Here is a 25,386-nt window from a genome sequence, read left to right on the forward strand (position 1 = left end):
AAAGACCACAATAACTGAAATGAAAAACTCCCTAGAGGGTTTCAACAGCAGATTGGAACTGGCAGAAAGAATAATTAGTGAATTCAAAGACAAGACAATTCAAATGAGTAAGGCTGAGAAACAGAAAGAAAAAGAATGTTTTAAATGTGAATAAAGCCCAAGAGACCTGTAAGACAACATCAAGCAAACCAATGTATGCATTATAGGAGACTCAGGAGAAGAAAGAAAGGGAAAGAAGGAATTTTAAAAAAGATAATGGAAGAAAAGTAGTCAAGAGGCTACTCTGGAGGTTGCTCTTACACAAGCTTCAGTTAGACATTGCTACCTATCATAACTTGCCAAACCCCAACCAAAAACATTCCAGCCAATTATAAAGAACAATTAGGCCTTTATATCAGATTCTACCCAGGTTCCATGCACCACGGTAACTTCCTAGACACCTACAACCTCCAGATGGGTCCTGGAAGACATAAATTCTGAAACCTAGAAGACCCAGCTGCTCCAGAACATCAACTAGTTTCATCTCTCTACCCTAAATTATTGACAGCCCCTTCCAACATGAAAAATCAGAATGGCCATAGCCCAAATACCCCTAAAGAGTGTGACAGAAAGATCAAAGGTGATGAGGGACTTATACAGAGAAGGTAGGGTTTAACAAATGAATATGATTGCTGAATCATTAAATTGATATTTCTTTTAGTCTCTAGTATCTTAGAGCAGCTAGAAGTAAAAATCTAAAATTGTGGAACTGTAACCCATACCAAACTGTGAAATCTGTTCTACAACTAATTGTTGTACTGTGCTTTGAAATTTATTGCTTTCTTTTTTTTTGTACATGTTATTTTTCACAAGAAAAGAAAAAAAAGTCAATTGAGATGATAAAAAAATATTTATTTATTCCTTCTAGCCTCCTATATTCTGGAGCAGTTAGAAGAAAAAATCTGAGAGGATTGCATGTAGTCCATGACAAACTCTGGGATCTGTCCTGTAACTACTTGTTGAAGAGTACTTTGAAAACTATTGCTTTTTTTCTTTCTTTGCTTTGGATACATGTCATATCATACAATAAAAAAAAGCTCAACAAAATTGCCAAACAGAATTTTATATCCAGTAAAACAGTCTTTCAGAAATGAGGGAAAGTTAAGACATTCCCAGATCAACAAAAGCTGAGGAAGTTCATCATACTAGACCTGACCTACAAGCAATTGCAAAGGAGTTCTTAAGAATGAAGGGAGCTTTCTCCGCCGGCCCGCCGCGCGGCGCCCACGCCCCGCAGCAGCCGAGCCGCCCGACCTCCCTCCCCCCTCTCTTTCTCCGCCGGCCCGCCGCGCGGCGCCCACGCCCCGCAGCAGCCGAGCCGCCCGACCTCCCTCCCCCCTCTCTTTCTCCGCCGGCCCGCCGCGCGGCGCCCAAGCCCCGCAGCAGCCGAGCCGCCCGACCTCCCTCCCCCCTCTCTTTCTCCGCCGGCCCGCCGCGCGGCGCCCAAGCCCCGCAGCAGCCGAGCTGCCCGACCTCCCTCCCCCCTCTCTTTCTCCGCCGGCCCGCCGCGCGGCGCCCAAGCCCCGCAGCAGCCGAGCCGCCCGACCTCCCTCCCCCCTCTCTTTCTCCGCCGGCCCGCCGCGCGGCGCCCAAGCCCCGCAGCAGCCGAGCCGCCCGACCTCCTTCTCCCCTCTCTTCCCCCTCCTGCTCCGGCTGCTCTCCAACCACCACGGTGCCCTCTTCCCCCGCCTTCACCGTGCTCCTCCGCCACCAGCCTCGACAGCCTTGCCGCCCTCACCTTTCCTCCTCCAGAACAGCTACTGGGGGAGTGGAGATAATACAGAGCAGCTCCCGGAGCCACGACGGAGATCAAAGGGACAGCGGACCCCTTCCTGGAACGGCTGACTATCTGGGAGAACCAGCTCCGGTGAGATCACCAAGGGGCACGGGCTTTCCTGGGTGGGACGACAAGCGACCGGAGTCCCTCCCTTCCACCTTCCTGGGCCAGCTGGTAGAATTGGACAGGCGGTCCACTTAGGCCGCGGCGGCTGGTGCCCCCACCACACGAGGCCCCCCGGAACAACTGAGATAGTTGGGTCGGAAACCCCCAGACTGCGGAGAACAGTGACCGGGGGATCCCTTCCAAACACGTGACTCCCCCGTCGGCTGGGAACAGTGTACTCTCCCGGGCTGCGACAGCTGGCGCCCTCCCGCCACGCTTGGTGCCCCGCGCCGACTGGCTAATTTGGCCGGACGCTCTCCTGTGCTGCGACGGCCGGCGACCCTCCCCGCGTTTGGAACCCCGGGCCGGCTGGCATTCTTCCAAGACGCTTAGGTTGCCGAACCTCCCCTACGGCGAGAGTTTTCCAGAGTTGAGGGACCCACAGCAACTTTCACTGGTGGAACCCACAGACAGGCGTGTGCCACGAGTGCCACCTACTGGGCAGGATAGGAAGAACAGAACCCAGAGATTGCGCAGAAAAATCTTTCAAGCTGTGGGGTCGAACACCCGGGGAAATCTGACTAAATGCCCAGACGCCAGCAGAAGATAACGGATCACGCTCAGAAAATTGAACATATGGCCCAGTCAAACAAAGAAACCAATAGTTCAAATGAGATACAGGAGCTGAAACAACTAATGCTGAATATACGAACAGAAATGGAAAACCTCTTCAAAAACGAAATCGATAAATTGAGGGAGGACATGAAGAAGACATGGGCTGAACATAAAGAAGAAATAGAAAAACTGAAAAAACAAATCACAGAACTTATGGAAGTGAAAGATAAAGTAGAAAAGATGGAAAAAACAATGGATACCTACAATGACAGATTTAAAGAAACAGAAGATAGAATTAGTGATTCGGAGGATGAAGCATCTGAATTCCAAAAAGAAACAGAAACTATCCGGAAAAGAATGGAAAAATTTGAACAAGGTATCAGGGAACTCAAGGACAATGTGAACCGTACAAATATACGTGTAGTGGGTATCCCAGAAGGAGAAGAGAAGGGAAAAGGAGGAGAAAAACTAATGGAAGAAATTATCACTGAAAATTTCCCAACTCTTATGAAAGACCTAAAATTACAGATCCAAGAAGTGCAGCGCACCCCAAAGAGATTAGACACAAATAGGCGTTCCCCAAGACACTTACTAGTTAGAATGTCAGAGGTCAAAGAGAAAGAGAGGATCTTGAAGGCAGCGAGAGAAAAACAATCCGTCACATACAAGGGAAACCCAATAAGACTATGTGTAGATTTCTCAGCAGAAACCATGGAAGCTAGAAGACAGTGGGATGATATATTTAAGTTACTAAAAGAGAAAAACTGCCAGCCAAGACTCCTATATCCAGTAAAATTGTCCTTCAAAAATGAGGGAGAAATTAAAACATTCTCAGACAAAAAGTCACTAAGAGAATTTGTGACCAAGAGACCAGCTCTGCAAGAAATACTAAAGGAAGCACTAGAGTCAGATACAAAAAGACAGAAGAGAGAGACATGGAGAAAAGTGTAGAAAGAAGGAAAGTCAGATATGATATATATAATACAAAAGGCAAAATGGTAGAGGAAAATATTATCCAAACAGTAATAACTCTAAATGTCAATGGACTGAATTCCCCAATTAAAAGACATAGACTGGCAGAATGGATTAAAAAACAGGATCCTTCTATATGCTGTCTACAGGAAACACATCTTAGACCCAAAGATAAATATAGGTTGAAAGTGAAAGGTTGGGAAAAGATATTTCATGCAAACAACAACCAGAAAAGAGCAGGAGTGGCTATACTAATATCCAACAAATTAGACTTCAAATGTAAAACAGTTAAAAGAGACAAAGAAGAACACTATATACTATTAAAAGGAACAATTAAGCAAGAATACATAACAATCATAAATATTTACGCACCGAACCAGAATGCCCCAAAATACGTGAGGAATACACTGCAAACACTGAAGAGGGAAATAGACACATATACCATAATAGTTGGAGACTTCAATTCACCACTCTCATCAATGGACAGAACATCTACACAGAGGATCAATAAAGAAATAGAGAACCTGAATATTACTATAAATGAACTTGACTTAACAGACATTTATAGGACATTACATCCCACAACAGCAGGATACACCTTTTTTTCAAGTGCTCATGGATCATTCTCAAAGATAGACCATATGCTGGGTCACAAAGCAAGTCTTAACAAATTTAAAAATATTGAAATCATACACAACACTTTCTCGGATCATAAAGGAATGAAGTTGGAAATCAATAATAGGCGGAGGGCTAGAAAATTCATAAATACATGGAGGCTCAACAACACACTCTTAAACAACAAGTGGGTCAAAGAAGAAATTGCAAGAGAAATTAGTAAATACCTAGAGGCAAATGAAAATGAAGATACAACATATCAAAACTTATGGGACGCAGCAAAGGCAGTGCTAAGAGGGAAATTTATTGCCCTAAATGCCTTTATCAGAAAAGAAGAAAAGGCAAAAATGCAGGAATTAACTGTCCACTTGGAAGAACTGGAGAAAGAACAGCAAACTAATCCCAAAGCAAGCAAAAGGAAAGAAATAACAAAGGTTAGAGCAGAAATAAATGAAATTGAAAACATGAAAACAATAGAGAAAATCAATAAGACCAGAAGTTGGTTCTATGAGAAAATCAATAAGATTGATGGGCCCTTAGCAAGATTGACAAAAAGAAGAAGAGAGAGGATGCAAATAAATAAGATTAGAAATGAAAGAGGAGACATAACTACTGACCTCACAGAAATAAAGGAGGTAATAACAGGATACTATGAACAACTTTACGCTAATAAATACAACAATTTAGAAGAAATGGACAGGTTCCTGGAAAGACATGAACAACCAACTTTGACTCAAGAAGAAATAGACGACCTCAACAAACCAATCACAAGTAAAGAGATTGAATTAGTTATTCAAAAGCTCCCTAAAAAGAAAAGTCCAGGACCAGACGGCTTCACATGTGAATTCTATCAAACATTCCAGAAAGAATTAGTACCTACTCTCCTCAAACTCTTCAACATAATCGAAGTGGAGGGAAAACTACCTAATTCATTCTATGAAGCCAACATCACCCTCATACCAAAACCAGGCAAAGATATTACAAAAAAAGAAAACTACACACCAATCTCTCTAATGAATATAGATGCAAAAATCCTCAATAAAATTCTAGCAAATCGTATCCAACAACACATTAAAAGAATTATACATCATGACCAAGTAGGATTCATCCCAGGTATGCAAGGATGGTTCAACATAAGAAAATCAATTAATGTAATACACCATATCAACAAATCAAAGCAGAAAAATCACATGATCATCTCAATTGATGCAGAGAAGGCATTTGACAAGATTCAACATCCTTTCCTGCTGAAAACACTTCAAAAGATAGGAATACAAGGGAACTTCCTTAAAATGATAGAGGGAATATATGAAAAACCCACAGCTAATATCATCCTCAATGGGGAAAACTTGAAAACTTTCCCCCTAAGATCAGGAACAAGACAAGGATGTCCACTATCACCACTATTATTCAACATTGTGTTGGAAGTTCTAGCCAGAGCAATTAGGCAAGAAAAAGAAATACAAGGCATCAAAATAGGAAAGGAAGAAGTAAAACTATCACTGTTTGCAGACGATATGATACTATATGTAGAAAACCCAGAAAAATCCACAACAAAATTAATAGAGCTAATAAATGAGTACAGCAAAGTAGCAGGCTACAAGATCAACATTCAAAAATCTGTAGCTTTTCTATACACTAGTAATGAACAAGCTGAGGCGGAAATCAAGAAACGAATCCCATTTACAATCGCAACTAAAAGAATAAAATACCTAGGAATAAATTTAACCAAAGAGACAAAAAACCTATATAAAGAAAACTACAAAAAACTGTTAAAAGAAATCACAGAAGACCTAAAGAGATGGAAGGGCATACCGTGTTCATGGATTGGAAGACTAAATATAGTTAAGATGTCAATCCTACCTAAATTGATTTACAGATTCAATGCAATACCAATCAAAATCCCAACAGCTTATTTTTCAGAAATAGAAAAACCAATAAGCCAATTTATCTGGAAGGGCAGGGTGCCCCGAATTGCTAAAAACATCTTGAGGAAAAAAAACGAAGCTGGAGGTCTCGCGCTGCCTGACTTTAAGGCATACTATGAAGCCACAGTGGTCAAAACAGCATGGTATTGGCATAAAGATAGATATATCGACCAATGGAATCGAATAGAGTGCTCAGATATAGACCCTCTCATCTATGGACATTTGATCTTTGATAAGTCAGTCAAGCCAACTCACCTGGGACAGAGCAGTCTCTTCAATAAATGGTGCCTAGAGAACTGGATATCCATATGCAAAAGAATGAAAAAAGACCCATCTCTCACACCCTATACAAAAGTTAACTCAAAATGGATCAAAGATCTAAACATTAGGTCTAAGACCATAAAACAGATAGAGGAAAATGTTGGGAGATATCTTATGGATCTTACAACTGGAGGTGGTTTTATGGACCTTAAACCTAAAGCAAGAACACTGAAGAAGGAAATAAATAAATGGGAGCTCCTCAAAATTAAACACTTTTGTGCATCAGAGAACTTCATCAAGAAAGTAGAAAGACAGCCTACACAATGGGAGACAATATTTGGAAACGACATATCAGATAAAGGTCTAGTATCCAGAATTTATAAAGAGATTATTCAACTCAACAACAAAAAGACAGCCAACCCAATTACAAAATGGGAAAAAGACTTAAACAGACACCTACCAGAAGAAGAAATACGGATGGCCAAGAGGCACATGAAGAGATGCTCAATGTCCCTGGCCATTAGAGAAATGCAAATCAAAACCACAATGAGATATCATCTCACACCCACCAGAATGGCCATTATCAACAAAACAGAAAATGACAAGTGCTGGAGAGGATGCGGAGAAAGAGGCACACTTATCCACTGTTGGTGGGAATGTCAAAGGGTGCAACCACTGTGGAAGGCAGTTTGGCGGTTCCTCAAAAAGCTGAATATAGAATTGCCATACGACCCAGCAATACCATTGCTAGGTATCTACTCAAAGGACTTAAGGGCAAAGACACAAACGGACATTTGCACACCAATGTTTATAGCAGCGTTGTTTGCAATTGCAAAGAGATGGAAACAGCCAAAATCTCCATCAACAGAAGAGTGGCTAAACAAACTGTGGTATATACATACGATGGAATATTATGCAGCTTTAAGACAAGATAAACTTATGAACCATGTAATAACATAGATGGACCTAGAGAATATTATGCTGAGTGAATCCAGCCAAAAACTAAAGGACAAATACTGTATGGTCCCACTGATGTGAACGGACATTCGAGAATAAACTTGAAATATGTCATTGGTAACAGAGTTCAGCAGGAGTTAGAAACAGGGTAAGACAATGGGTAATTGAAGCTGAAGGGATACAGACTGTGCAACAGGACTAGATACAAAAACTCAAAAATGGACAGCACAATAATACCTAATTGTAAAGTAATCATGTTAAAATACTGAATGAAGCTGCATCTGAGCTATAGGGTTTTTTTTGTTTTTGTTTGCTTGTTGGTTTGTTTGTTGTTGTTGTTTTTTACTACTATTACTACTTTTATTTCTTTTCTTTATATTAACATTTTATATCTTTTTCTGTTGTGTTGCTAGTTCCTCTAAACCGATGCAAATGTACTAAGAAACAATGATCATGCATCTATGTGATGATGTTAAGAATTACTGAGTGCATATGTAGAATGGTATGATTTCTAAATGTTGTGTTAATTTCTTTTTTTTTTTTTTCCGTTAATAAAAAATAAAAAAAATAAAAAAAAAAAAAAGAATGAAGGGAAAGGACACTAGACAATGGATCAAAATGGTATAAAGAAGTAAGAACATCTTAAAAAAATGTAATCATAAAGGTAATTATAAAGACCAATACTACTGCATTGTATTTTATTTTTTGGTAGGTAACTCCACTTTTTACTTCTCACAAATTCTAAAATGCAAATGCATAAAAGTAATGATAAATCTATGGTTTGGTCATACAACATATAAAGACATAATATGTAACAAGTGCAACAAAAAGGTGGGTTTATGGAAGGGTACAGGAAATGTGTTTGTGTATGCTATTGAAGATAAGTTGGTATCAAATCAAAGGTGTTTGTTATAGATTTAGGATGTTAAATTTAAGCCCCATGATAACCACAAGAAAATATATGAAAAATATATACAGAAAGAAATGGGAAGGGTCTTGAAATGGTGTAATATACAAAGTCAAATAAACATGAAAGTAGACATTTACAGAAGAACTATGGGGGCAAAAATATCAGATACTTAACAAAGACTAACAAAAATGGCAGAAGAAAGGCCCGTATTATTAGTAGTTACATTAATTGTAAATGGATTAAATTTTCCAGTCAATGGATTCTGCTAAATCCATTAGCAGAATGGATTTAAAAAAAAAAAAGAGTATGAAACAACTATATGCTATTTACAAAAGTCCCACATTAAATTCAAAGACACAAATGGGCTGAAAGTGAAAGAATGGGAAAAAAACATTCTACGCATATAGTAAACAAAAGATAGCTGGAGTAGCTATATCAGTATCAAATAAAATAGACTTTAAGTCCAATACTACTATGAGAGACAAAGAAAGTCACTATATACTGACAAAGAGCTGTTTCAACAAGGAGACATAACAATTACAAAATATCAGAAACTAACAGGAGAGTCCCAAAATATATGAAGCAAATATTGACAGATTTGAAGGAAAAAAGAAGGTTCTACATTAAAAGTAGAAAAGTTCAATATAGTACTTTCAATAATGGATAGGCATTCTAGACAGGTGGTTAATAAGGAAATAGAAGACTTTAGTGATACTACAAGCCAACTGGACTTAAAAGACATTTATAGAATATTTCACTCAACAGCAGCAGAATACACATTTTTCTCAAGTTCCCATGGATTATTCTCCAGCATAGAACATATGTCAGATCATAAGGAAAGTCTGATTTCATTAAAAAATACTAAAAGTAAAGAAGAGGTCTTCTCTGACCATAGCAGAATGAAGCTAGAAATCAATAATAGAAGAAGAGGAAAATTCACAAATATGTGGAAATTAAACAATGCACTCTTAACCAATGACTCAAATAGGAAATCACAAAGAAAATTAGGAAGTATTTTGAGGTAAATGAAAATGAAAACACAATATTCCAAACCTTCTGGGAGACGTCAAAGGCAGTGTTGAAAGGAAATCCATAGCTTTAACTACTTAAAGCTTATAACTTTAAGAAGTAAGATCTCAAATAAGAGATCTAACCTCAAAACTGGAGGATCTATAAGAACAAGATCAAACAAACCCAAAGCAAGCAGAAGGGAGGAAACAGCAAAGATTAAAACAGAAATAAATGACATAGAGAATAAAAAACAAAATAATGGAGAGATTCAGTGAAACTAAATGTTGGGTCTTTGAAATGACCAATAAAATTGACAAAAGTTTAACTAGACTGACAGAGAAATAAGGAGAGAGGATACAAATAAATAAAATTAGAAATGAAAGGGGGACATTACTACTGACCTCGCAGAAATAAAAAGTATTATAAAAGGATGTAATGAACAACTGTATACCAATGAGTTAGATAGTCTAGATAAAATAAACAAATTTCTAGGAACACACTAACTACCTACATTGACTCAAGAAGAAAGAGAAAATCTAAACAGACCAATAAAAAGTAAGGAGATTTAACCAGTAGTCAAAAACATCTGAACAAATAAATACCTAGGAAAAGATGGCTTCACTGTTGAATTTTACCAAACATTTCAAGAAGAATGTAACACCAACCCTGATTAAACTCTTCCAAACAATTGGAAAGAGGTATATTCCTTAACTTGTTCTATGAGGCTAATATCACCCCAATACAAAAGGCAGATAAATATAAGAGTTTAATACCCAGAATATTTAAAGAAATCCTACAGCTCAAAAGCAAAAAAGCAAACAACATGTGCTGATCTGAAGTGATTATGTTCCCCCAGAAAAGGCCATATTCTCTTAATAATCTTTTGGGGGCAGACCTGTTGTAGGTGGGACCTTTTGGTTAGGTTATTTCAATATGAGATGTGACCTGACCCATTCAAAATGGTTCTTAATCCTTTTACTGAGACCTTTATGAGAGGATAAAGGACAGTGAAAGCTGAGAGAGCTTGGAGAAAAAAAGTCCAGGAGAAAGAGGACCCACAGAAAATCAGAGAGATAGCCACTGAAGCCAGAAGCTGAAACCAACAAAACCCAGGGGAGAAGGACCAGCAGAAGCCAACTTTCTTCAGAGAAGGTATCCTCCTTTTGAGGGCTTAATTTGACAGCTTCTTGGCCATAGAACTATAGATGTATAAGCTAATAAATCCCCATTGTAAAAGCCAAACCATTTCTGGTGTATTGCATTCCTGTAGCTTTTGCAAACTGAAACACAACCCAGTTAAATAAAATGGTTGAAAGGCTTGAGTAGAATTTCTCCAAAGAAGATATATAAGTGGACAAAAAGCACAGGGAAATACACTAAACATCATTTGGCATTAGGGAAATGCAAATAAAAAACCTCAATGAGATGACATTTCATACCCACTAGAATGGTTACTATGAAAAAAAAAATGGAAAGCAGGACATGCTAGAGAGGATGTGGAGGAATAGGAATACTCATTCATTGTTGATAGGAATGTAAAATGGTGCAGCCTCTGTGGAAGACAGTTCAGCAGTTTCTCAGGAAGTAAAGTACAGAATGTCCATGTGACCTGGCAACCTACCTTGTTGTATACACCCAGGAGAACTGAAATCAGGGACTAGAACAGATATTTTCATATAGAAGTTCACAGCAGCATTATCCACAATTGCCAAAAGCTGGAAGCAACCCAAGTGTCCATCAACAGATGAATGGATAAATAAAATGCAGTATATACATACAATGGAGTATTATTCAGCCATAAAAAGGAATGAAGTTTTAATAACATGTGACAGCATGTATGATCCCTAAAGACATCCTGTTGAGTTAAATAAGCCAGAACAAAGGACAAATATTGTATAATCTCACAGATATGGAAATTCAGAGTTAACCACTAGAACACAGGTTGCCAGGGACCAGACTGAGGTAGGGAATGGGGAGTTAATTCTTAATTGGCAGAGAACTTCTGTTTGGGGTGATGAAAATATTTTGGTAATTAGTGGCAGTGATGGTAGAACAAAATTATGAATGTAAGTAACACCCCTGAATTATATGTATTTGAATGTGGTTGGAGGGGAAATTTTAGGTCATGTATGTGTTTCTGGAATAAAATGAAAGAAAAACACATAAAATTGTACAATACAAACCATTGTAAACTATGGACTGTAGTTAATATTAATGTTATAAAATAATAATACTCTTTCATCAATTTTCACAAAGGCGCAACATCACTGCAAAGTGTTTATAATAGGGGAAGCAGTTTCTGTGAGTGGGAGAGAGTATATGGGAACTTTTTTCTCCATGATTCTTCTGTAAACTTGCAACTTCTCCAAGGAAAAAAAAATAATAATGTAGACCAAGAAGTTCTTGTTCTCACTGGGGAGATCCATGTGCAGTAATCAAACCCATGCCTGCTGTCACTGTGTGTGCTGTGGCCACGGTGGAGGAATCTGCTCTTCTGAACCCCAGCCAGCTTGTTAGTGGCATCATCCAAGCTTGCAGTTGACTAATTTCCCTTGACTGCATCAGGATAAAGCTATGCTGAGCAATCTGGTCTGTATCACCAAAGGGAGCTGGGCTCAGGCATATGTGGAAGGGACGGTTCACATCAGGCAGCTGTGCCACGGAGGCCGGCTGGCTGCACGTGCTCACTGTGCTACCCAACCCTGCCCACAGGAGGACACCAAGGACAGCCTGCACTTGGAACTGCTTCCAGGCTCCTAGCAGCACTTTGTTTGGAAACCATCCACAGGGAAATCTAGTTCCCTAGATTTCTTTTTTGTGATATGGATGCCCATATCACTTTATAACTGGAGATCTAAGACACAAGGCCATTCATTGCCTTATAAATTGTTTCCTTTCATCCCTACTTAAACAGTCAAATATCACTAATCTAAGGAAGAAAAGGATAAAATGAACATCTAATTGGCCAGATGCAATTTTCTTAGGTCACTTGTTTTTGCTCCCTCCCACGACCAACTGAAGAGGTACAAACCACCCACATCCCCTGAAGTGGTCAATCCTTCCAAAGTGCGGGCAATAAAAAAGCCTTTAGCAGGCGAGGAGAGGGGCCGGGCAGCCTTGGAGACAGTCCAGCCCAGGCCACGAACCACATAGTGAGGAGATGGCTCTAGACAAAGAGCTTTTGCCCCATAAAGGACTTAGGAAACATCACCTGCTATAAAGGGACATGGTCACTCTTCATTTCCTTCTCCTCCTCTCCTTCCTGGTTGGCTTTCCTCTTCTGAGCCCCACAAGGGTAGAGGCAGTAGAGCTGAAGAACCGGAGGCAGAAAGGCCTAGAATCAAATCATGGTTCTGCCTCACACTAGGCGGCACTGGCACCTCAGCTCACTGAGCCTCAGTTTCTTTGCTGGAAAAATGGGGATTATAACTGTACCTCTCACATGAACTCTATGAGGAAGCAATGAGGTAATTCAATAGTGTCAACACAGACCCTGGTATGGCAGAAAGAGAAATACAGCATCTGTGTGCAGGTGCACAAGAATACAAAAGAGAAAGGAAATACATGTGTGAGTATAATGTGTGCTAAATAGAAAGACCAATGGATGAGACCCTCTACCCTGAGCTGGTGCCTGCTCAGTAGAATGGGGTGTGAGGGGCGGTGGCAAACCCAGGGGAACAGAGGTCATATGCTCTTGACCTCCTCAGAAGAGCATGGTCCCAGCATTTGTTTGAGATGAAGTGTTGCAGCTTCAGGCCCACACAATCATCTAAATTCCTGAGAGAGAAACACACGGTAGATAACAACACAGTGCCCACCCTGTGCAACATTCTGAACCTCAGCCCCCCGCTTCCCATGCTAGGGCCCAGGTCTTTGGAAGACCTGGAGCCAAGACAGTGTAGCCAGCTTATTGCCAAATCATTTCATGGAAGGTATTTGCCATGGAACAATTGGTTCATTGAATATTAACAAACTACCTACTACATGCTGAGAAGATAAAATGCTGGCTAAATTTGCATGTGATCATCATTGTGGCATGATCATAAACCACTTTTTCTTACTCCTATTAGTAAAAGATCATATGCATTTCACCTGGAGACGATGCCTGCTTTTCTTTTTCAAGCTAAAAACCACTTCTCTGTGATGGTGGGTGCCATCCCAAAACAAAACAGGCTTGAGGCAAAGCTAACACCTTTCTCAGATGTTAGACTACAACCCACTACTCTCTTACCATGGGAACTGTCCCTTGCTCTCCCTCTTCTCCAACTAACCAAATCCATGCCCTTGAATGGCAAGGGATCCTTTGCCATCTTCCCTTTCCTTGCTTCTATCCATCTCTGTAAGCATTCCCTACATATCCCCTTTTAAAGATGCAGCAAAATCCTCCATGAGGACTTGCTCTGACTTGGAATAAAGAAGAGTTTTAAGTTTCATTAAATGAGTGGCCAGATCTTTTTGGAGAAAGATATGAAAACAAAGAGCAAATGGCCGGACTGGCCCACAAGAGTCATGCAAGCTTCAGCACTAGTGTAGAATTATGTCATTCATTGATTAATGTAAATCACAACCCAGAGAAAGGAGAATGAAAACAATTGACTATGGGTTCTTGTTGATACTGAGGACTCTGAACCATGTTTACTGTTGGCAGCTGAGACAGCTTTCATATCCCACTCCCCCTTCATCCTCCAGATGAAGTCAAGTTCCTTCATGAAGTTGATTAGACATGATTGATCTGGTCTGACTCTCTTACTCCAGCCCCATTCTTTTCACCTTTACCCCTACAGCTCCTTCACCTCCCTCATTTATCCCCACTGAAATATACTCCAGATACACTGAACCCCTACCCTTGCTGGGGAATGTGGAGGAGGGAAGCAGGCATCACAACCTGCAAATGGCATCTTTCCTCCTCCCTCTGCACCCGTCACATATTCCTGGCTGACAACTATTTATCTCAAGCTGTCCACTTAGTCACCACTTCTTCCAAAAAGCTGAGAAGCTGTCACTGAGCCCCTAGCCTGGCATCTGCCCCCACTCCCTGCTCCTATAGCCTTTCTCACTACCTGTTATGGGTTGAACCGTGTCCCCTCCCCCAAAGATATGTGGAAGTGCTAACCCCAGTACCAGTGTATGTGATCTTATTTGGCAAATAGGGTATTTGCAGATGCAATCAACTCATAATGAAGACATTCTAGATTAGGATAGACTCTAAACTCAATGACCAGTGTTCTTGTAAGAAGGCCATGTGAAGATACAGGGACACAGAGACACACAGGGAAAATGCTACAGGACAATGGAGGCAGACGTTAGAGTGAAACACTGCAAGGCAAGAAACATCAGGGATTGCTGGGAGCCCTCCCCTCCCAATACTCACAACCACCACAAGGTCTTTGAGGGCAGACTTCACACTCAGCACTCAATGGTAAATAACCAAAAAAAGCAAAATGAAAAGGCAAAATTGTAGAGGAGATTACAGATGGAAATACTAGGAACAAAGCCGGAAACAAACAAAAGTTGATGACAGTTATGACAGGGACAAAAATAAAAAATAAGAGAATCCTTACCCCTTCAAAAGCAAATAAAAAAGGAAAGGAAGTAAGTGGGTACATTTTAGAGAATCCAAAATTCTACAAGGAAAAAAAAAATAGAATTAAAATACTGGTTTGTCTGTGCAGTCAAGAAACTGAGGCAGATTTGCTGAAAGTCCATTAGATATTGTTCTGGTTTTATCAGTGCATTTTTTATTAAATAGCCTTTAGAATGAAAATGTGTAGGGATTATATAATGAAGCAGATGAACCCACAATATTTTCACCAACACAACACATCCCAGGGATATTTTGTATTACTAAAACTTCTTATGTAATTCGAAACACAACTGGATGTAATTAGAAGTACAGAACAAATGAGTACTGAAAGAAAATACCAGCCTCATACTTTTAATACGGAATGGATTACTTTAAAAAGCAAATCCAAAGCAGGCAAAGAACTGAAGAAACGGTTCTAAAGAAAATTCTGCAAATTAAAGCCAGGGCACCAGAAAGTTCTGGATTAAACTAACAAATGATGTTCTCCTCTATCCAATGTTGCACAAATATGGCTGGAGGAGGCATTTAAATTGATTTAACAATATCAGCCCAGTTAATACTGTGTTCATTTAATGCATGGCTTAGGCTTCTGTAAAATCATTTCTGAAACTTCAGCTTTGGACAGAATTAGCACCCTCATTTTTATGATAATATTGTTAATTTAACGCATGGCTTAGAGTCAGGCTCCAAAGTGAATCAGAAAAATATGGCTTTTCTCTTGTCAGAGACATCTCTCTTCATGCACCAGTGATTTGACCTTAAATTTTAACTTCAACTGTATAAAATCACTCTTATATTTCAACTATTCCTTTATAATACAATCATTTAGTTCATCACTTTTAGATCGATTTTGCAAACCATACCCATGAAAACTAAAACTTTTTTTGGCATTATCCTTTCACATTCATTCTCTGGAAAGATCTGCTTCCGAAACTTTCCAGTATAATATATAAGATGCACTTAGCAATGAACTTAATAAAACATGAAAAACTGACTCAAGTGGCCTACGAAAGCACTTCCCACTATTTAAACCTACCTCCTTCCTCCCCTATTATGGCACTGAAAATCAGATGATGATGATGAATCAGATGTGTACAAACAAAAACATACAGTGTGCAAGCGTTTCCAATAGTGAACAAAAGATAGCGTATTCTTTACTTTCTCTTTAAAACACTGAAATGTCTCCTCCAACACCTACCCAGAAAACAAGAAAAGGCTGATTGTCCTCTCCTGTAAATGGAATCCAGGAGACAAGAGCAATATGGTCAAACAGATTCGCAAGGTGATCTAGAGAGAGTTTCAAATATCTATCCCCTGTACTTACAGGAGCCTGAAGTGGGATTCCACCTCTGCCTGCTCCTGATGGCAGGAGTATGTCCACTTTAAACAGCTGGAGGGGAAAGTCACACCATATTACTAGAACAATTATGCCAGGGCAGAAAGGAGAGGAGGTGAGAGAGAAGACACATACACACACACACACACACACACACATACACACAACAGTGAAATGTGTGAAACACTCTTAAGGTTAGGAGACACAATTAGGAAATGCAGATGAAGATTTGTCACTTGCAAATCTAATGTTTAGGACCCTTAAGCTGCTGGTAAGTGTGCAAACAGTACCCCTCACTTAGTGGACATTCTGATAGTGTCAATGAACATATTCTTTAGTATGATTCCACTTCTAGATTTTATTCAATAGAGGTACACCCAACCAGGTGATCTTACATGTGTGAGTTCATTTACTGTAGCACTCTTGAGGAGAAAATGACTGGTAACAGTATAATGTCCAGCAATGGGGAAACAGGTTAAATATGCAATATGCTGCTACTAAAATACATAGAAGGTTGATTGCCATCAGAGTATGGAAGCAAGTTGCTGAATATTCTGCAAAATACAATCCTATTTTTTCATGGAAAAATCATGTGTTTATATACATAGACCTATTTGAAAGAATAGGCGCCAAATGGAAGAAGAATCGGGAACATTTTTGAATTGTTCAAATGTTTACATCTATTGCCTGTATTAAAAGGTAATCAAGTTGAAAAAGTTACCAGTATCCACAGCTCTTTTCTGATCTAGGATTTTAATATAAAATCACTAACATATCTGATCCATTCCCTTACTCATTGAGGTAACAGTGCTCATAATTTTACTATAAAGACGTCAAATGAAAAAGTTCAGAACATCTTTCTAGTTGTTGACATAACTATGTAAATAGGCCTGAAGCTGATCATTTATGTTGAAAATTAACAGATGTACAGTGAGGGTCAATGGGACCTCTAATGGATTTCTTTATATATTGGGACATTTTTGGTTAAAAAAAAAAAAAACCGAACTGTTCTAGAATAACTGACATGTCTACTTTTAATTATCATAATCACCCTCCTTTCATAATTGAGTTAACACTGTTTGTTATATCTTAATGAACTTACACAGATTATTTCAACTGATTGGTTTTGTTAACCGAACAATAAATCCTGACTGATAAAGGATTCACATGTAATTAGTTGGCTCTTATTATGCAAATTTCTGATACTTCCTTAATGAGTAATTAAAGATTAATAAGAAAGATAATTTCAAATTAGCTGCTTATCTTTACATGCTCCAGGATGTATGGGGATCAAGCTGCATTTGCATATTCACAATGAGACTGGAGACCAGAGTAACTTTTCTTGATTTGAAAAGGCAAAGTGCTAACTCTCTTAAACCCTCCTTCAAAATAACTATGGTCGGGGGCCCTATAATTTCACAGTAAAGTGGCTGGTTGAGCAGATCAACTAACTACTTTTCCTTCTGCTTGGGAAGCAGGACAAGGAAAGGCTGGACAGGCGTTAACTCCGTCCCAACTGTGCCCCTTTCTGGTTGTGCAACAATGAACTAGTGGTTTCTGCCTCTGTCCTTCCATCTCCTCACCATGCTGCTCAGAGTGGGGACGCGCATTCTGTGGGTGACGCACACAGAGCACTTAGTAAGGGGTCTGTGCGCAGTGGGTACTCTGTGGGTGCTCTGTGTTATTATTCACTCACAGACTGTTGAAACTATTTGGCAAGCGCTGTCCTGGAGACTGCGGCTACATCAGTGAACAAACAAGATGAACCCATGCTTCAGCAGAACTTATTAGTCTCATTCTTTTCCCTTTTCTCTTCAGGGCTTTTGAAAATCCAAAGCTGCAGGCTGCCCTGCAGTCGTGCCCTTTTATCCTAAGACTTATCGACACAGGCCACTAATTCAAGGAATCCTCTCTGCAATTTCAACGTCACTTAAGCACCCATGTGCTTTGCCTAGTGAGAAAAAGTGGGTTTATGCCCGTGCAGCAGGCTGCCCATACAGTCTGTGATAACACGTCCTGCTTGGGGGTCGGGAAGCCATGCAGTGCACAGAAGCAGCATTCTCCGAGCGCCCCAATTGTGCCCTTCAAATAGTACCCCGTGATTTCTGTCCCACCATGGTTGGCACTACCCGCATCAGCTCAGCTCTGGCAATGGCCAGAGGCAGGATTATTACAACCATTTCACATTGAGGGTGCTGATGCTTAGACAAAGTAGCTTGCCCCAGGACCCACAGTTGTATGTGGCAGAACTAAGATGCCAAAGTCCAACTCTGTCCTCCTCACCCCGCTGCCCCTACCGCTTACGGTAATTCCTCCATCATCCAGATGTAAGGTGAGGTCACCATACACATGCCCACACCACACACCAGTAGCTGGGTACGTATGCAGGCAAAAGAGTCAGGCTCCTTGTGACCACCACTTAGGAAAGAGAATAGGAGGGATATACGGAGCATGACGAGAATTATACCAGAGAGTCAGGGCAAAGAGGAGAAAGAACTGAAAATGGAAACCTGGATAAGTGCTCACCTCCGGAAACCAGGTTACTTGCTCGACCTTGGGCTCGGTACCTGGATGGGTCACCTTCCAACTCTGAGAGCTTGGGCCATTTACTGAACTCTCTCAATCTTAGCATCTTCATTTGAGGAAGTGCAGAAACCACCCCCCACCACCGAGGGTTGCCATGAGGCACAGAGGTCATATAAACATGAAAAGTAAAGCAACTTGCACATAGTAGGCACTTCACAAATATTTCTTTTGTTTGAGAAGCTAAGATGGAAGCTTTTGGTAAACCTTAAACTGTTCTGCAAATTTTAGTCCTTTTATCACCATGAGTATTACCACCATTACTATCATTAGACCAGTCTAACTCAAAGTTAAATTCCACAGGACTATTTCCCAGGGTTCTGAAAAGGTTAGCATCTCAGGAATACCAAACTTGGGGCCACTCCTCCAGATGACAGAGCCTGCGTGCTAGGTTAGAAGAGGAAATGTGCTCAGCAGCTTTCCCAGTCCCTGAAAGCCCCTCCCACACTCATGATTCAGTGAACCTACACGAGACTAAATGGACCTCATCCTCTGGCATCTAGATGCGGAGTGCACACCGCAGTAAGAACACTGGTTGGTACGGAAAGATCAAATGAACCCTCAATGCAGAGAAAGCACAAAGCAGCTGGACTCACAGCAATTATGTTGAAGAAGTCATCATCCCCCAGCGTATCCAAGATAGATGAGACTGTCTGCTTCGCAATAGTCAAACGGAGCCCTTTCATGCTGCCACTGACGTCAACTAAAATGACCACATCTTTTGGAGAAGTGGCTGCCTGGATGTACCTAGGTCAAGGGAAAATGAGTTAAAATGAATCCCAAACCTCTCTTCAAGTTTCCTTCTTTGCAAAATGAACAGAGCTTGGCCACTGCCTACCATTTTCGGTTCCTGCAGTCAAAGGCGATGACTCCATTCTCATCTGGTTCCCATTTAATCCCTAGAAGAAAAATGGGGCTGTAAGAAACACAGAAACTTCAAATGTTTATTCACAGAATTTCAAAGCTGTTCCACTTTGCTGACTGAATGGACAGGATGAAAAATCACAGAAAAGACTAACCCCGTATCTCCTCACATGCTCCATCACCAACTCTGGGGAGGCACTTCATGGCCATAACATGCAGACCACACAACCTCCGCAGTCCTGCCGGAGAGTGGAGACACTTTTTGTACCATTCTATGTGCTGAGAGAGGATGTGACACTAGCCGCTTTCCTTGGCTCAGGATACTGTTTGCCAGCTCATTTCCCACCTTCCAGCGAGTTGTTGCTGGGGTGGCATCATTCACAGGTCTCTTGGTCAGAGTAGGGGCCCATCCCTGCACTGGGGAGAAGTAATGTCTATAGCTTGGGTTGGGGGTAGAATGGCTATGACACAATGTGTCCATCTCAGAATATACAGCCTGTTCCCTCCCCATCCCTGCTTTGAAAATCAAGGATTTTGGCCTTGTCTTCCACAGTGAAATGAAATCAAATGGCTCTATGTTGAATGATAAAATTTGAATTTCAGATCTTAAAGCCCGGGAAGTTTTCCCAGTATATAAAATGGAATCCAAAGTCTTTAGTCCTGTGGTTTGCAAACTGGTCATGGATATCCAAGGGTTACATTTTCTAATTACAAAAATTTCTTTTTAAGAGTAAAATTTCATTAAAAAGGCTTTTGTTGCTTAATAAAAGATAGAAAGCCACTGTTTCTAATCATTAGTGCTATTCAGGGATGGAAGGTTTAGAGACTTTGGAGATAAGAAAATAAAAATGGAAAAATTACTTTAACTGGACAAAACCCTGACTCCATTTGTGGCACTGAGATTCTCCCTTCCACTTAACAACAGTCAGCTTTCTGAACCCAACTTTGCTAATAATAGCATCCTCTCATTTATTACACAGATAACCCTGAGATGCCAGTTTGCAACCCAAAGAGACATTTCATTTAGTTCTCCTTATAATGTCCCACAATCCCCTCTTTCTGTAGTTTCATTTCCCACCTGCAGATGTGTCTATTTTAAGGAGTTCCCTACTAGAAATTACCAGAAATATTAGAATCAACACCAATTCAAGATCTTTCAGTAATGGAGATAAAACATAACTGACATGCTATTGTACACTAAAAATGCAATTTATGTAAAAAATATCTGCTTCGTCTAAAGCTCAGTACAACTAGGATAGCACAGTGTTGATACACAGTGAAATTCTATCCCTAGTCAAGTTAGGTTATGCTCCAATTTGTAATTCCACACTGTACTGGTTTGAGTTCAACAGAGCGAGAATATTTTTGTTTATTTATTTATTTATTTTAAAGTGCTTGACCCACGGCAAAGGTTCACCAGCTGCTTCTTGAATTGAATTGTAATGTGTGCCTTGTGCCACGATCACACCTGCTGTGGTGGTCAGGTTCAGGTGTCAACTTGGCCAGGTGGTGGTACCCAGTTGTCTGGCCAAGCAAGCACTGGTCTAACCATTGCAGCAAGGACATTTCAGCCAGCTGATTGCATCTGCGGTCTGCTACATCTACAATCAACTAAGGGAGTGTCTTCTGCAGTAAAAGAATTCAGTCAGCTGGATTTAATCCAATCAATTGAAGACTTTCAAGGGAGCAGAGAGAACTGTCATTTCTTCTTTAGCCCAACAACTTCTCCAGGAGAGCTCATCAACCTTCATCGGAGTTGCCTGCCAGCAGTCTGCCCTACAGAGTTTGTACTCGTGCATCTCCACAGTTGTGTGAGATACTTTTATAAAATCTCATATTTACAGATGTCTCCTGTTGGTTTTGTTTTTCTAGAGAACCTTGACTAATACACCTTACATATACTGCTGACCATCTGCCACCATTTCCCTAGCTTCTGCCTTTTCCTTTTCCCCTAACATGAGCCCATTGCCTGTGTGTTCCGTGGGGAGCAGAGAATGTGCTCAATATCCAGGCCAGGGTCTGCAAGGAAAGAATTAATGACACCTGAAGATCTCCTTTGGGTTTGAGACCATTTTCCTGCAGACAGGCATGTAGCTCTTCTGTGAGCTTTTTGCAAAGTCAAGGTGAAATAAGTTTGCTGGGAAAACCAGAAAGGAATACAATTTTAGACAGGAAATGGATCAAATAGCATGAACCTAGAGACATCTGTCTACTAATCACAATTTTTATCAAGCTGGCCAAGCGTTCTGCTAGTTGACGGGCACAGTGTTGAGAGAGATGGACCTGGCCCCTACCTGCCCTGGGGAAATCTCTCATCTATCAGGGAAGCAGATATTAGATAAGAAATCACATGTACCAGAGACACTGCAAAGGAGACATACTGGATGCCATGTTAGTGTATGAATGATGGATCTAATCCCTAACCTGAAATAGGGATTTTTAAACTGAAAGCAAAATGATAACTGACTAGGTTCCTAGATCTCCTGTAACAATTTGCCACAAATCGAGTAGCAACAGAAATGTATTCTCTCACAGTTCTGGGTGCTAGAAGTCTGAAATCAAGTTGTCGGTAAGGCCACACTGTCTCTGAAGGCTCTAGGAGGAATTCCTTCCTTGCCTTTTCCACGCTTCTGGTGGCTCCCAGCAACCCTGACATTCCTTGGCTTGTAGCTGCATCACTCCAATCTCTGCCTCCAATTTGACACGGCCTTCTTCCCTCTGTGTCTTCAGGTTATCTCCTCTTCTTATAAGGACACCAGTCACATTGGATTCATGCCCACCTTAATCTAGTATAATTTCATCTTCATTTAACTAATTACATCTGCAAGACATTATTTCTAAATAAGGTAACATTCTGAGGTTCTGTTTAGACATGAATTTGGGGGTCACTATTTAACTCATTACAGTTATGTAGGACTTATCAAAAAAAAAAAAATGAGGATGGGATGGCAGAGTGAAGAAATCCCAGAAAGAAAGAACAGTACATGCAAAGGTCTGCAAGCTAAGAAGAGTATGTCAAGTCTGGGAAGAGAAGGAACGCTGGTGCAGCTGTGCACAGATGACTTCCATGCCAGGGAAAGGAGCCTGGGCAACTGCAGGAAGCCCAAATCCTTCCTGGTCAGGACATCAGCTAAGCATCTAGCAGGGTGAAGATAGTACTTGGCGGCAGTTCCAGTCACAGCCGCCCTGAACTTAACAGTAGAAGTCACACCTTGATTGAAAGTCAGGGCTTCATCTCACAATGGGGATGCCAAAGTTCTCAGAGTTTCCAGATTACCTGAGGCCACACAGTGAATGGACTAGAGCTGCTTCATCTGCCAATCCCAGTCCATTGTGCTCTTCCTTACACAGACATTTCCATTAGTGCCTCCTGTAAGAGGTTCTATGGGATGTTAATATGCATGAAGTGAACAAAAACAAAATTGACTTCTACCCTATGGGAGGGATATCTGAGGGCCTTTAATCTGCTTAGGTGCATCTTGAATCTCTACAACAGGGACAACAGTGGCACATTTACCAAACATTTGATCACTGAGTCTTCACTAAGCCATGAATCACAAAACAAAGTGTTTAAGAGACAAACTCCAGGCAACCCTGTCCCAGATAGTACTCTCTTCCCCAGGACATTTCAACTTTTTAGTATACTATTTTTCATACACACAAGTACTTGAACATTTTCAAGTGACTTCAAATTCCAGAGAACAATAACTGGCTCATCTCAAATCTTTGAGATCCAGGGAATTGTCACTTAAACAAGAAACACCCCCAAGAGCCATAAATTTCTGGAAGTGCCAGTGTGCCTTTTGGGATCACACCCAGGCAAATGGGGTGTGAAAATCAAGACAAGAATTATGCACTTCAGCAGCTGATTTAGCTACCCTTGAGTCTTCTCTCTGAGGCACACTCTGCTTCATTATCAGCATTGGTGATTGATAACCTGCCTTCTTCAGCTTTCAAAGCACAGGGCCTCTAGAACTTTCAGCAGATCATGAGGTGAAACAGAAACTAACGTCAAACTCTCAACTGCAGTTTCAAATGCTCAAATTGGATTTGAATAAAAAATACTGTAACATTCTTATATCCTATAGTATTTCACCCATAGGCATTGCAAACTAATATTGGAGAGATATTCATCTCACCTAAAACAACACATGACTTCATGTTCTCCTACACACATGAAAAAGAATAATAAGGTAAACAGCTGATGCTAATACAATACTGTCTGAGGGTCAAGCCACCTGTCATCTATATAATTCCAGCAGCAAAGAAGTTTAAGACTGTCTAACAGAACTATGTAGGACTATAACAAATGGCATAATAAAAATCCAAATATTTTTATGCCCTCTGGATTTATTTCTGCCTCTGATTGCTGCTTTTCTTTCCACCTCAATAAGGTGTCCTAATCCACTGTTTTTCTTCTCTCTTCAGTGCAAAGACTTTTCCTAAAACTACCCTAGCACTGCCAATGACATGCAAGGTCAGAACAAACCATTTCCATGAACCAGCCCTGAACAGATACTATCTCATGGCAACAAAGAATTTCTATTCTCATCCCTATTTGAGAGCAAAAGTCCAGAAAGATACAGAAAGGAAGGAAGGAAGGAAAATCAAGAGGTCATAGACGCTGGTTACTAAGAGATAAAATATGAAGAAATTTTACAAAGTCAAAATTCTGCCAAAAATGCCATAAAAGGACTGTAAGCATTCCCAAGTCAATTGTTCTAATTGATAAAAAAAAAAATCTTTGTAGGTAAATTAATTTCTTCCCCTTACATAAACCCTTTATGAGGATTCTCTTTATTTTCAAATTTCTTCATGGCCATATTTGGGGACTTCCTGCTGGTGAGGAAAATGGATGATTTGTGGCTTCTATTTATTCACCCCACCCTCATCCAAATGCCACATGCAAAGATGGTAAGTATCCATGCGGCTTTTCTAGTTGGACTAACACCCCCTCTATGCTCTAATTTCAGCAACATCTGAATTAAATGTACTCTCTGTTGGGTGTATCAAGGCAGATTGCAATTTAGTGACACTGGAACTTTAATAGTCCACTGTTTATTATAACATTATCTTTAATAGGATGCTTATTGTTTAAATTTCTGTAAGCTCCAGGAGGAACTGTGCATCCTGCTGAACACAGCTCTTGGGAAATGTTGAATAATCTGGCAAAGCAGACACCCTGGCAGGCAAATCTCAGAGGACAGATGCTGTGAGTAGGGCACAGAGCTCCTCAAGGCGAAGCTGGCAGCCTCTGTTCCTCAACGTGGGAAGACATCAGGTGCCTAGTCTTACTTAATGAAAACATAAAAGACTCCACTTAATTGCTCCAAGATTATGCAGGCCTTTTTCTTCATTTTTATTTATTTTTTTTTCATTCTTTTAGGTTGAGCTTGTTAATTTCTACAGCTGTGATGCTGGCACAATTGCAGCCCCGAGCCTTGTTTCCACAACTTATATACAAAATTAAAACTTCCCTTTTTAATTAAAATTCAAACCAAGCCAAAATTAAAATTCTGTTGCAAAGCAGAGGCTCAGGAAGTCCCCAGAAGAAACACCTGTTCCAAAGGCCTGGGTGGACCAACTCTGACTAGTACACCTGTGTGGGGATGCAATTAATGACCCTTTATAAAGTGGGTTCTGCCATCAGTGGCGTTTCTGCCATTTCAACCTCTTCCTCCAAGGTAAGCAGCTCTAGGGTGGGGAAATCCATACCCAAATTCTCCAATTCTTATACCTTTTGCTCAGAATTGAACTCTGCACAAGTATAACTTCCTCCTTTCCATAATAATATTAATAATAAGAGTAGCTCTAATAGAAACAATAATA

At 40.4% G+C, this 25,386-nt stretch overlaps 1 protein-coding gene across 1 annotated transcript in view; it reads right to left on the reverse strand.

Moving 5' to 3' along the window:
• Nucleotides 1-25,386, reverse strand: part of CACNA2D3 (calcium voltage-gated channel auxiliary subunit alpha2delta 3) — a 987,429-nt gene that overhangs the window by 524,126 nt on the left and 437,917 nt on the right. The window contains exons 7-8 of the mRNA XM_077128978.1: nucleotides 19,532-19,592; nucleotides 19,290-19,440 (exon numbers count right to left, since the gene is read on the reverse strand). Of these exons, the coding sequence (XP_076985093.1) occupies nucleotides 19,290-19,440; nucleotides 19,532-19,592 (212 nt within the window). The remainder of the gene's footprint in view (nucleotides 1-19,289; nucleotides 19,441-19,531; nucleotides 19,593-25,386) is intronic.

This window comes from Tamandua tetradactyla, chromosome 15, assembly GCF_023851605.1.
Source record: "Tamandua tetradactyla isolate mTamTet1 chromosome 15, mTamTet1.pri, whole genome shotgun sequence".
NCBI classification, from domain to species: Eukaryota; Metazoa; Chordata; class Mammalia; order Pilosa; family Myrmecophagidae; genus Tamandua; species Tamandua tetradactyla.